Source organism: Chlamydotis macqueenii, chromosome 6 (genome assembly GCF_036417535.1).
Source record: "Chlamydotis macqueenii isolate bChlMac1 chromosome 6, bChlMac1.mat, whole genome shotgun sequence".
Taxonomy (NCBI): Eukaryota; Metazoa; Chordata; class Aves; order Otidiformes; family Otididae; genus Chlamydotis; species Chlamydotis macqueenii.
Genome location: NC_141561.1, coordinates 37,265,227 through 37,279,187, shown reverse-complemented (window position 1 = coordinate 37,279,187; position 13,961 = coordinate 37,265,227). Strand labels below are relative to the sequence as shown.

At 38.8% G+C, this 13,961-nt stretch overlaps 1 protein-coding gene across 1 annotated transcript in view; it reads left to right on the top strand.

Moving 5' to 3' along the window:
• Positions 1-13,961, top strand: part of KANSL1L (KAT8 regulatory NSL complex subunit 1 like) — a 63,249-nt gene that overhangs the window by 36,025 nt on the left and 13,263 nt on the right. Inside the window, exons 7-9 of the mRNA XM_086751631.1 lie at positions 8,078-8,240; positions 11,887-11,997; positions 12,236-12,352. Coding sequence (XP_086607757.1) covers positions 8,078-8,240; positions 11,887-11,997; positions 12,236-12,352 — 391 coding nt within the window. The remainder of the gene's footprint in view (positions 1-8,077; positions 8,241-11,886; positions 11,998-12,235; positions 12,353-13,961) is intronic.

Genomic DNA, 13,961 nt, shown 5'->3' with positions numbered 1-13,961 from the left:
CTTGCTCCACTTGGTTACGCAGCTGTGATGAGATTGCTCAGCTTGTAATGGAGGAACACTGGCTATCAGCCCAGACTTACTACTAGATTAGACAGGTGCAAAATGGGGAGTGGCCTCTGGGACTGATACCTAGTTTTCTTCAAAAATGCATTTATATTCCCAGTAGTAGTCCAGCAAATTTCGTCTGGCCTTTCATAGAAAAAGGAGATACTTCTTAGCAGCATGTAAAAGAGTTGGATTTTTAATATGATGTTAGTGTGCCATCTCTAGCAAGTGCTTCTCCCGTATTTCTTAAAGTTTCACTAATTTATATAGCCCCTGGCATCATGGGTACTCCCGTTTCTTTAAGGCCACTGGCCTGAGAGCAAGCTGGAGCTAGGTAAGGCTTGTTGCCACGTCCCTGCAGCAGATGTGGACTTAACAGAGACCAGCTTGCCAAAGTCTGAGGAGAAAACTGAATCTTCTGAACATCACAGCTCCTGCACCAGCTTCCTCGTGGTGCCTGGCGCAAACAGCTGTCGAGCGAGCGCCTGGCAGTGCTGATGGGCAATGCCGCTGTGCAACTAATCTGAGCAGTCGATGACTAAAGAATTCTGACCAGAGAATCACAGCAAAATGCAGACTTCCCGTGTGTAGGAGATTAAGAAATGCTGGGATAACTTTGAAGAATTTGTGGGGTTTTTTGAGCTGACTGCTTGTACCCTTTGTTCATCGAATGGCATTCAGAGGGTTGTCCTTCACATCTCTTCAGATTCATTTGGGAAACTCATCTGTCCCCTCCGCCCCTCAGCATCCATGTTAGGAAAAGCGAAGTATGAAACTGAACTGCTATCCCATCTGTCAGTTTGTAAGGTCACTGGGAAGACAGCCACATTTTTTTCTCTTATCTACTGCCATGCCACACACATTTACAACACTGTCAAAAGTTTGAGTATTTAGTGACCTAGTAGCCTCCAAGTGCCTGTTGAGGGGTGCCCTGCATTGTCCTCTGCTTTGCTGCATTTCTTTTCTGAAGAGGACTACGCCTGCCCCTGCTCTTGTATTTAAATAATGCTTACACAGAGTAGTATCTAAAAGAAAAAGCAGAACTCCATGAAACTCTAGAAGACCTGCCAGATCTACAAGATAGACTGCAGTGGAGATAAATAAAACAGGATGCAGGTTCGTTGGTTTATTTGTCACCATCCAGTATCCTCAGGAGCTTGAAAAACATCCTTTGGGGCCAAATCCGCTTGTCCCCTAATTCAAAATGACGAAGTACCACAGATGATCTCTGAGTTATCTTTTGGCTGGAATCTGGTTTGTATCTTTCTTCTTTCATTATCTAAGTAGCTTGGTAAGAGCTTAGGCCATTTCTTGATCTTAAATCAGTGCCCAAACCACTCAGAGTAATCTACATGCGCAGATTGGGATTGCGGTCTGTGCTTTAGCCTAGAGGACATGATTTTAGTGGTGCATTTCTTCAGTGTGGCTTTTGAATGAGTATTAAAACTTGCATGCAGGATAGCACAAAGGAGTAAACTGCAGGCATGATCAAGTAGGAGGATGTGTGCTTGCGGGCAGGGGTTGGAAGCCTGAGAGTGCTTCGTTCAAAATTCTAAATCAGCTGCTCGTTTGCATTGCTACAGCTAGTGAGTCAAACAACCTCTGGGTCATTGTCTCTTCCTATAAAATGCACATACAGTAGTTTTAACACTAAGAAAGAAGGCAAAGAGTATCAAAACATTAAAACCAAGAAAGTCTGAGTAGGAGATCGGTGTCAGGACTTGAAGACCTGAGCTCCAATTGAATCATTTCCCAGTGGTTGTTGCTTTTATAACTGCTTCCCCCTCACCTGGATTCTCCTGTTTTTCCTGTATTGAGGACCTATAGTGTCTGCATCTCTGCCTATTTTTGCCTAAAGGTGAAGATATCTGTGAGATATCAAAAGTTTTAATAATTTCATTTAAAGAAGACAAGTGTTGTTACTGCTCAGAAACTCTCAGAGAGGTCTTTGCTTAGCTGACATGTCCTGATGTTTTCTTTTCTAGTCTTTTATCTGTGTGGTTTGCTGCAGGGTTTTTTTAGTAACAAGGAATTTGTTTTGCCAGTACATTTTGTTAGTTTCTCATTTAAGATTCTAACTAATGATACCAGTTCCACTTTTTTTTTTTTTCCTTCAAGTCATGCTTCACCAAGAGATGTCATTGAGGCTAGGTAGTGTTTCAATCTATGAAAATTCTGTGCAGCTGTAAATAAAGGTAAAAGGCAGTAGAGTAGTGAGATCTGAGTACTATCAGTTTTGGTCCCATCCATTTCTTTGCAGGGTTGTAGAGCATGGTGGGTTTTTTAAATAAAATTCTCATTGTATTCATATCTCCATCTGCTGGAGGAAGAGGTGGTAGTGTGGACTGAGACACATGGAGAAAACCAGAATTCAGATTTGCAAAGGTGCCAACACTCTGGAAATTGGAAATTGAGGTGCAAAAGCTTACATTTTAGATACCACAAACAGTTGGTATAGTGTTGCCAACTCTTGAGTATCGCCACATTTTTTCTCATCAGTCTCAAACAGGAGTTAAGTGAGAGCAGAAGAATATCTGCTTTTGTTCAGTGGTTTGAAAGAAAAAATAAGAAGGGGGAAAAAAAGTGAGTGTTTCTCCAGAAGGCTCTGAAACACGCAGGAAAAAGTATTTAAATTCTAGGGTTTGGGTTGCTTATTTTAATCTAGTTCTCTTGCCAGTTCTATGGTTTTTGTGTCCTGCTACATTCCTAGTGCATGCTTAGGGCCAGTGATACTTTTTGTAGATGCCACTTGATAAATACATAGCAGTTTTTCACCAAGTCTTGTACTTTTACTTTTGTAATTTGTATTATACCCAGCATGCAGAGCCGGTATCTTACTTGCTAAGTGTCTGATATCTGCCAGTGGTCTACAGCTACCAGGAAAGGAGAATAAGGGACAGGGAGAAGGATGTGTGTGCAAACAACGTGCTTAATGAGAATGTTGCATATGGTGTGGAAGTCGTACCCTGTTTTCTGCCAGGTGATACATTTGTCTGGGGACAAATATTTTTAGCACCTGCTTCCTAGAATACAGTCCCATTTCCTCTACCACATTATCCTGTGTTGTGGTTTATTTGCATTTAAGGAGATAACAGGTGAATTCTTTGTGGCTGTTATAATTTACTGCTTTCTCTAGCTCCCTGTACATTTAAGAATCAGGACTGCCTACAGCAGTAACTATCAAGCATATTATTCACTAGCTAGGTAGAAGTTTTGCCTTTCATGCAGTGACGTAGTCATTTCCCCTTAACTGCGCTAAAAGGAATCTACTGGTTGTCATCCTCCTTCTTGATATCCCTAAGATATTGGCTCCACCACCACCTTCTGCATAGTTTCCTGGCATTGCTGACTTCTAAAAAGCCATGAATACAGGGAATGTTGTTGTGTTGCCAAGTCTCCTGTAAACTGGTTTCAAGAAGAGGATGCATCCTGCTTCAATGAAAATGGTTCAGTGCTTCTGTGAATATGTTAGTCTTCTGGTCTGGGGAGGAGAATCCCTTGGTTATGGTTTACCGAGTTTGTAAGTGAAAATAGTAGTTGATAAAATCACTATTTTAACACTGGAAGTTTAAAAATAAAGCTTCTATTAGTTAAAAATCAACAAAACCTGAATGGGGAAAAAAAAGGATTTGTATGCATTCAGCTATTCTGAGTGTTTAACGAGACTGATGTCTACTTGGGGAGGAAGGGAGGGAGAACACCTTTAGCTTTGTGATACTGTGATACTGCCAGTGGAACTAACTCCATCCTTTGTGAGGTTTACAGCAAGCCAGTCAGCCTGTGAATTCTTTTTTTCCAGAATGAAAAATCTGAAGTGTGCTTTTCACAGTTATGCACCTTTACCTTATTATCACATTTCTGTAGTGTTTTACTGATCACATCTCTTAAATCCTACATGGCATTTTTAAAAAGATATCCTTGTGGTGTAACATGTCTTTCCTTCGCTTGATTTAACTGGTCAAAGATTAAGCACTAACCTTGACTTTTCAATTGGTTTCCTAGTTGAACAAAAAGTCTGTGTTTCAGGATGTTGAGGACATACATCTCCCACAGAGCAAGTGGGAGTCCACCTCCCATTGGCTTATAACAGGATTAAAGAAACGACACTCCATGTATACTTTTGAGAGTTGGGTGATCTCCAAGCATGGTAGAAGCTACCACTCCTTTTATGACACTGACTAAAAATCTGAATTTGAGGCAAGTCAGATGCTGAGGAAGCTGTGGCTAGTGTTTTATGAAAGTCTCAGTTCTGTTCCTGGAAAAACTAGTCTCTCCCACAGGCTCTGCCACTTTATCCTTTTCGACAGCTTCAGAGGAGCCACAGGCGGATGAATTTGTTGGTGCTGAGTTTGTGTGTAGGGAGAATAAATGCTTTTTCCTTCCCTTTTTAGGACTTATAAGAGTAATCAGAGGCAGATGTGACAGGTATTCAGCAGAATGTATTTGAGCTAACTTAATTAACTTACTGGATTTACACCCATTGGTATAATTAACTATGACTGTCTGTACTGCTACACTTAGGCGTGTTTCCAGAAATTACAGTTTTAGTGATCAGTAGCTGAAACCATGAAACGACTGTTCACTTTACAATTTTTAACTGAAAACACAAAACATTTTTCTTTTCAATTACGACACGCTTCATAAAACTTTTCTGTGCTGAAGGGTGTTTGGCGAGTACTGTTCAGCCTTCTGACCCTTCTGGAACAGCCATGAGTCCGTCATGCTTTGGCTAATGCATCAATTTATCATAAGCAAGTGCAAGAATTGTTTTGAATATCAAAATAAATTGCTTACTGGATTTTCTGTGACCCAGTAAAACAGTATGAAGGAAAAAAATCCCAAGAAGATTAAAATCCATAATACTTCAGAAAATTTAGTTGTATTGGTGACACCACTTCTTATGAAGTTTAAAACAGAACTGTTATTTTAGTTGAAGGTGAAAGCTTGCACACTTCCGATTTCTTGTTAAATACAGTGTGTTTTCTTTTCCATGATAGAATCAATTTAACGTAATGTTACTCTTCATATCTACTTAAGCTCAGGAAGCGTGAGGTTTTGTATTTCAGTAATGAAGAAAATTGTTCCAGGCGATGTACGAGGTATAGTATAGCAGGGGAAAAATTGATAAAAGTTGGGTAGTCTTTCTTGCTTTCTGAATGGTTGGCATTGTGGTCAGGCGTGCTGTAGAGGCCTCTCTTCTAAAAGCTTTATGTGTTGGTTTTCATGAAACCACTTGTCATTGCTGTGGCTGAGTGGATATATTTGTGGGGTTGTTTTCAGTTGGGTTTTGGCGGACTTTTTGTTGTCGTGTTACAAAATCAGTAATTAACTGCTGTAAGAGCCAATTGGGTTGTAGACTGTGTTCTATACTGGATTGGAATGGGGGAGAGTTTAGTTTTCCAGTAAACAGTTCTTCAGTTTTGTTTCAATAAGGTTGAAGCATATTCTTTGACTGAGCAACACACTTTCGTTCCAGAATGAAGGGCTTCAGAAATTTTTTCATCAAGGGTTGATTAAATCAACATTCCTGACAAACATCATGATTTCACTAATTCAGCATTTCCCAGTGGAAAACTGCTCCGTCAGAAATTTAAACCAGATCTGGTAGCTAGGAACACAGACACTGGCAGACTTTTTAGCTTTTCTTCTAGTAACTTCACAGACATTTAAATAAAATTACTCTTGCTTCTGTATAAGTCCTTATTTTCTTTTGAAATATTGTTTTAATTGGGATAGAGTTAATTTTCTTCCTAGTAGCTGGGATAGTGCTGTGTTTTGGATTTAGTATGAGAGTAATGTTGATAACACACTGATGTTTTAGTTGTTGCTAAGTAAGCTATGAACTGACTTAATGAGAGATTTAATTATTTAGATGTTGATGCCAGAGCATTCAAGGAAATAACGCGCATATTCAGGCATAAGGGTTTGTAACTCCCACAACAGGCAAGATGAGGAAAAGAATTTTGCATTTACTGATGTTGGCAAATGAATGTTAATACTGTTTCAAAATAGATTGAGACTGTGGAGGTTATTCGACCATGAATGCATGTTTTTGAGCAGGCTTAGCTTTAAGCTATAGTCTAAATCTGTTCGGAACTAAAGTGAATTAAAGCAAGAAAAGGCAAGTTAGGACTAAATGTGTTGGTCTTATCTATATATTTTCTAGATATTTTTTCCTAGGTAATTAGTGAAAATTAGAAATGAATATGGATTCATTTCTGTAAAAAAAAAAATGCAAGCAGCTTAAATTGTGGAGATTCAGGAAACTAATTCATTTCTAGAAACCAGATATCCAGGGGAAATGCACTTTTGTACATTTTTGAAAAGCAAGCCCTTACTGCATTGAAGATAGAGCAACTACCTAAAAGCCCTTTAAGCTTTAGTTTAATGGTCCATATAATGGGAAACATTCAATTTGCTTTAGCATTTATCCATCTAGTGTTTCCAAATGCAGGTCCCAGGTCTGCCAGCACTTCATGGAAGTTTGAAGTTTAACAGGTGGAGTCCTATGTGTCTGTCACAGGAAAATAACACAACCTTGGTTTGAAGCAGTCCTGGGCTAGGGAAGCATTCTTTCCAAATTAAGTTGAAAGTAATTCTGCATACACCTGTGTGTGGAGATCAAGGTGGATTTAGGACTGTTAGTGTTTTCCTGTGGAAAAAAAAGAAGTAAAATACAACAATCCACCACCACAGGGTCTCCTCTACTCCGGCATCATAACATGCTCACTTTATTTTAATAGTTCCTGCAATACAGTACCAGTGTACTGAATTTGTTGATTGAGAAGAAGGGAAGAGATAGAAAGGGGAACGTTTTAATGGGATATTTTCTGAGTTTAATGGGATATTTTCTGAGTGGGTTCTGAATACCGATGCCACCTGACGGAAGCACTGATTTCAGTAAGTGATGGTATATAGTCACTGCATCACTAACAGATAGTTGCACTACTAGAATACAACCTGGAATATTTCAGGCAGGAAAAAGCAGCTAAAGAGATTTATTGGATTTGGAAAGCAGAAGTACTGAAAAATACAAGTGATGTTCATTTGATTGTCTTGCCTCTGATGCACCTGCTAGGTGTTTTCCTTTAATTCCATAAAAAAAAACATAAGAAAATCAAATGATCACTGTTATATTCATTCTTAGAGTCTTTTACATTTAAATCCTCTTTCAGGAGATGATAAATGTGGCGGTTTGCACAGCATTAGGCTGAGACCCTCCAACTACCCGAGTGTCACTTTCCCTCCGTTCGTCTTTACAGGACTCCGGAGGATTTGGCAAAGTATCAAAAACTGATGGAAGCTCTTAAAAATGTTGGTACCTTTGGGGTTACTACCACTAGTATCCAGTAAGGCTGAAAGTGGCACAGTCTTTCTTCACAGCTCTCCTTCTCCTAGCAAGTGCTCTTACAACCTACTAATCAATCCTTAGTGCATCCCTTTCTGTATTTATTGCTGTGTATCTTCTTTTCTTTGTGTCACTTATCTGTTACTTAAATTATAAAAAGGTCCGGACTTTGCCCTCTTGCTTTATGTAAGTACATGGTGTGCTCAAAATATTTAATATTGTTTCTTGCATTAAAATGTATGAGCTCAAACTGACCAGAGATATTGATACTAAGAATCTTGCTAAGACTAAGGGGATAAATGGAGGAGACCTCTGTATTTAGCCTGGTGTTAGTTTTGTTTGTGCATCTGTATCATGCCTGTTGTGTTGGAGTGGAATTTTAAGGGGTGTTTGTTTGTCATAGGATGTATCGGAATAACGATTGGAAACAGTTACATTTTCTCTGGAAACTTTGACAACTGTTTCTTGGGCGTAATAGAAAGTTATTTTCGTGTTCTTTGTATTGTGTGCCGTAGTCCATGATAAGTGGAGGTAAGTCATATTTAGACTATCCAAAGTCTCTAAGAATATTTTTTCTTCTTCTCATATTGAAGAGTGTCACTCAGATTTTTTTTTTTCCCCTGGTCTAATTTGAAGAAAGTGAGTAAAGGGGAAGTTAACCTTTGTTTCTGTGTATCCTTTCAGACTTGGCCATCTCGAGATGCCTCCTTTCCATACAAAACTCCGTTATCATGTACGCTGCCAGCCTCTGCTTTCAGCAGTAGCGAGTACAGTGAACAATCTAAAATACTTGATTATGTGAAAGAGCCAGACTCTTCCTTCCATCCAGTCCTGTCATTCCCTTCAGGTAAGTAACTCAAATGCAGCGCCTCTGACAGCGGCGCTAGTGCAGGTGCAACTTGATGGTACTTTGTGCTTCAAAGTAGCATATTAAGTGCTGTTACCAGCAGAAGGGGTTAATACTGTTAGATTTTGTTTGGGTTTTTATTTATTTATGTTAGGAAAAAAACTGATTTCCACGTAGCTGCTGACCAGTACAGGAATGCTGTTTTTCTAGGGGGCTACTTTGCCATGAAATGGTCTTGAATGTGAAGCTGGAACTTCCATGGAACTGCTTGAGTCTTTAAATCAAACTCACTGTCTTCCCACACTGACAGTGTATACACTCCAGCCTGGTATTAGGAAGTCAGGGATTAAAGTAAGTTGGGTTTGGAGAACTTATCACTGGCCAGTGGAGAAGACCCAGGTGTGGACGTGGAATCCTGTGAAGGTCTCAACTCTTGCAAGCTTATGAGAGTTTACATCCCATGTATGGGGTAAAGAGGAAATTATTTTGAGGAGCAGATAGGAGGAAGAAAACACTCCAGGAGTGCTACAGCAAATATCCCAGTCAGCAGGACTCTGTTGTGGAGAGGACAGAAAAAAACTTCTTAAATCTTTCTTCTTTATGCACACTCTCCATGACTTACCCTGTGATTCTTGACAGCCTAGCTGGACAAGAGCCGAGGGCGTTAGGCGGCAGTTCCCAAATCCCTGCAGTGAGCTGTCCCCACACACTCCCTGGGTGACGGCCAGCTTGTCTCACTAATCAGATTGATTCCTGGCTTCTGTTTCTATGCAAAGTTTACTGCACCACAGTGCATTTTTGGGGTGGTTTTTTAAGTGTTTCTTTAGGAGTCTATTCAAGGATGCTGATATAAGGCCATGCCCCTTGCATTTCTTCCTACCTTACTTTTAAGGGAGACTAGGAGGTTTAACAAGAATATTGAAATTTTCTTAGATGACTCTAATCATGATGGAAAAAAAACCAAACTAAAAGGCTTTGGATTGTGTCATGGCTACTGTTGGTCACTTTGCCAGGATGCAGGAAGAAAAATATTATTTTAGCTTCGTTTTGATAACAAGAACATCTTTCTTTTGAGGAATATTTGTTCTGTTTTCAGCCTTAGCCTTGTTAATAGTAGTTGAGACAGGAAAAAAGTGCTAGACCTAGTGTTTCCTGCTCAGATGCAGTCTTTGCTTTTGAAGGAGGTTAGATTCATGCTCTAGTCTGTGCTTTGTGTACTTTACTGTCTCTACCTCCTCATGAAGACTGCTAGTCTATTTGTTATGTTCTTTCATATGAAATAATTATCGTCAATAAATGCATGCTAGAAATTTTCCGACTTGGTAGGATTCAGTTTAATATTTTCTTTGCAGATTCCTTAGTATTCCCTCTGGAAAGGGATAACTTATCTTAAAATACTACTTGTGATGTGCCCACATTTTTTACCACTTTCTTCAAAATGAAAAAGTTTTTCAGCACTATAGAAGAAAAGATTTTTGGTTTACTTTCATCTGTTTTTAAAAAAATGTTACTGGTATTTGTTCCATTTTGAAACTGTGGGAGTTTGATTTTTCAGTGTGTGAGGAGAGATTCAAATTAAAGATTCAGATATCATTCTCTTTTGTGCCTATTTTTTTGCTTTCAAAGGAGACTCATAATTTGCAAGCAACATACTAATACAGTGCAGTGGGACTGGCTCACTAGTGTACAGGCTTCTGGAAGTAGAATTGTCCTTGTGGTTCTAGGTCTTGCCTTCAGAGATTCCATATTACCAAGAATCTTGACCAAAAGCATGTCAGTGGTTGCAGCATCCCTTAAGCGTAAAAGCACTTCTTTAAACTTGAACTCTGATAATTGGAAAATTGTAGTTTGTATCGAAGAAGTTTGGCTTTCTGGTATTTCTGCACCTAGCCTGTGGATAAAGTGAAACAAACTCTCCTGCTCTTTTAATTAAAATACAGGAGCACATAATAAAAACTCTGAGACAGCCAGGTGATTCCCCAGGAAAAAAAAAAACCCAGGAGAAATGTTTTGTTTGTTTCTTTACTTTAATTTACTTTAATATTAGGTGACTAATAAACCTTTCAGACCTACTTATGTTTTACTCAGAAGCAGATTAGGAAACATAGCAAAAACCTTGGGGGGAAACAGCCTTTTACCCGTCACTTTTAAGTCTTGTGACAAAATATCTAGTTAGATCTGTAACAAATTGAAATACATTTCTCTTTTTAGGTAGCAGAATGTGTTGAAAGTATCCAGGCACGTTCTGAAGGCACATGAGGCTATGGTTGTATGTAATCAAAAACCGTTTAGTGACCACCCTTTGGCCCTGCCCTCAGAGCTCTTCTCATTCTGAACATAATAGTCACCAAGCCTGCTTCTTATGTTGACGCACTTCTTTCTACTTAATTTCTCTTCTTTCTTGTACTGTTGCTTCAGGAAAGGCTTTTCAGACAGAAACCTATTTTTCTTAAGCCTTCCTGCCTTACAACAGTGGGTGAATTCCTTACCACATGAGATGTTTTGCAGACTAATTCTTAGTTAGAACTCCCTTGGGAAATGAATTACATTGCCCTACTGCAGCCTTTGCCAGACAGAGAAAGGAGGAACGCACCTTGAAATTACCTCTAGACTCCCAGCAGTAACGATTTCCAAAAGCATTAATTACCTGTACCCAAAAGGCTGAACTGAAGGCTTTTCAGATTACAGGAAAAGTGCACTGTGTGCTCTTCACCGTCTGGGGTTTTGTGCAGGAGTTAGTCAAGAGGGGAAGACCCCAGGCTTCCTCTCAGTTGATACCCTCCAGAGCTTGTTTTTCTGAAGAACAATTCTAGAGCAATTGCAGATATGGACATTGTTTATTCCAGAGTAAGACAACCTTGCTCTTTCTTACTTTGAACACCAAAAAAAAAGGACTGTTAATCTACAAAGTGTGTGTGCCTGCACTGAGGTTTGTTCAAGAGCATTCCTTAGGTTTGAGACCTACCTTGATCTGAGTTGTCTTGTCAGCTTCTCTTAGAAGCTCTTAGTGCAGGAGATCTTGGAACCACTTAAGCATACTGCCTTGGTCAGCACGTATGGCAGTGTAGCTTCACGGCTGAAAAATGGATTTCTTTTTACCATGGCATAACTCTAACTTCCTGTTAATAGAAAGATAGGTACCTTGAGATCCTACCTCCAGGCAATTACTGGAGATTATCTTATATACTACCTAGATGACTGATAGAAAAGACTGCAAGTGGAGGATGGCACTCATACAATAACTATCTTGCTGAGAATTACCTTGCCTCAAATTTTCTTATTTACTCATGCAAAAATCACTTATTTGCAATGTCTGTCTGGGCTCTTTTGGGATGCTGTTATTGAGTTTTCCTTTGGCTCTCACCAGTTTCAGGACATGTTCTCCTATATTGTTTTCAGCTTGACCATGTGAAGACCCTGCCACTATATAGACAAGCGATCGGTCCTCGCAGGAGTGACTTTAGCACTGCTGTCCTTCATGAGCTGAAGGAGCCAAGGCAGCATATTGCTCATAGATTATATTACATAGTGTTGTGTAATCGATTCCTAGACCTTTAGTGATGATACATCATTCATTGGCTCATAGGTTGCTATCTTTCTGCTATAGATGCCATTCCCTTTGGATTTCTTTTTTTTTTTTTATTAGATATTCCTCTTCACATATACTTTGAAACATTATTAAGGAAGGATGACATCAAAGGAGAACCTGTTGATACCTCATCTTTGGGAGCAGACTTTAAAGGATCTCCAGACAATGGTACGTAAAGCAAAATATTTTAATATTTGCAAGACCATTTTTCATTCATTTGTTAGTACTTTCTGCTCTGAGGAGATTCAATTTATAAACTGCCTGACTGCAGTACTGTTTACTATTTGGATTCCTATCAGAAGTCTAGGGTTTTTTCCATTATGAATAGTTCAGCAGTTGAGATTGCCTGTAAATTGCGCCAATGGAAAAGAAGTTTTCAACTTGATACATGCTTGTTCTGTTGTAGACTATAATCAACATAGCAGTGGCTATTTATCTAATTCCAAATCTCAGTCAGTGTCAGGAACATCTGACCAGCTGTTGGAAGGAAGAAAGAAGAGGCATCTAAGTGAGACAGCAGTAGGTAAGATAAAAATGCTGTTGTTTAAGACAGCACTACATCTTTACAAATATGTACTGTATAAATTAGTTTGTTATCACTAGGCTTTGAGAATTAATTATAAGTTGTCTTCAAAAAGGATAGTGTATGAAACTTTACAGGAGTGAAGAAATTGAATTACAACACCCTGAAAATAATGTTCTATTTTAAAGCAGAGTAATCTTTCTCTTCCTTCTTGAATACATATTACAAAGACAAACTTCTGTATTTTATTTTTAGAATACTCTTAAAGGAAACTGCTGAGCAGTCCAGCTGTGTTTTTCTAATACTGGATGTCATTATTTTTAATATGAAGGATTTTTTTTTAATAGTAGTCAGTGAAACAGACTGAATTGCAAAGTTATGTGTCAAATCATGTGCCCAAACAAACATTCTTCCTGGCATCTTTGGTCAGCTATATTTCATTTGTTGTATGCTGTCATTTGTGGTTCTGGTTTCCTTCCAGACAGTTAAGAGGGCTTGTGGGTAGCTAGTGCTTATAATTAGTGTTTTCACCCTTGTTATCTTTGTATTTTAACCATTAAATCTCTCCTTCCTTACTTGTTAAGTTAATAGAAAATACCCTGAATGTTCTGTAGAATAATATGATAATTTAGGGACAAAAAATTCAGCATAACATTGTAGATATAAATAACATCTTTACCTCTCCAGGCTATTAGCATATAAAACCTAACAGATTCTGTTATATATTCACTTCTGTGAACCTCTGGAAAACTTTTAGGAAACTTCCTCCCAAGATAGTTGAAGAAAATAAATCACTGAGTAAGAGAACAAACTATATTAGTTTAAAATTTCCCCTAAGAAAGAATTAAAATATATAAATTATCAGTTAATATTTTTGAAAAATACACTTCTGTTGCATATCCAGGTAAAACATTAGTGTAATCTTGAAATAGACGTGGAGATATGGAAATTATTGCAGAGGTGATGTAACAAAAAATTGTAAACTGTTAATAAAAAAAAAAAAACAAACAAAAAAACCCCACTAAACTAAACCACAACCCTAAACAAAAAACTCCTACTGATTAGAAAGTTGCAGGAGAGAGTACAAGGTGGGTTTGGACAGACTGAAAACTGTCTCTGATTTAGATGAAGTTTTTTTATCTCTGCACCATTCCCTGTGTGCATTACACAGGTGCATTTTCTCTGCAGCATCCCTCCGCTTTGCGGTACAATATTCTCTTACACTGTGTGCCTGTCTGTGTGGCGGGTGCTGTACCCTGTCCCCTCTTGCCATCAGTGATCCTTTTTTCCATGCCATCGACTCCCCGAACCAGTCACTGGTCCCCAAAAGGCAGATGGTGACACAGTGTTTCTTGCAACGACATTGTTTCCATAAGTGTACTGGCATGTGCACTGAGATCAACAATTGGAGTTACTTGGGAGCACTAGTGAGAGAGAAAACTTCTTGCTGTAAACCTTTTGAAGTTACAATTAGTCTTCTGCCAATAGTATTTAGTTCTTTCAGTTAATGGAAGAAAAAAAAGCAATCTTTTATCATGAGGATCGTCGTTTCCCAGTGCCAGAAAACTGCTGATGTGAGTAGCAGCAGCAGTTCTAGCTTATTAGTACT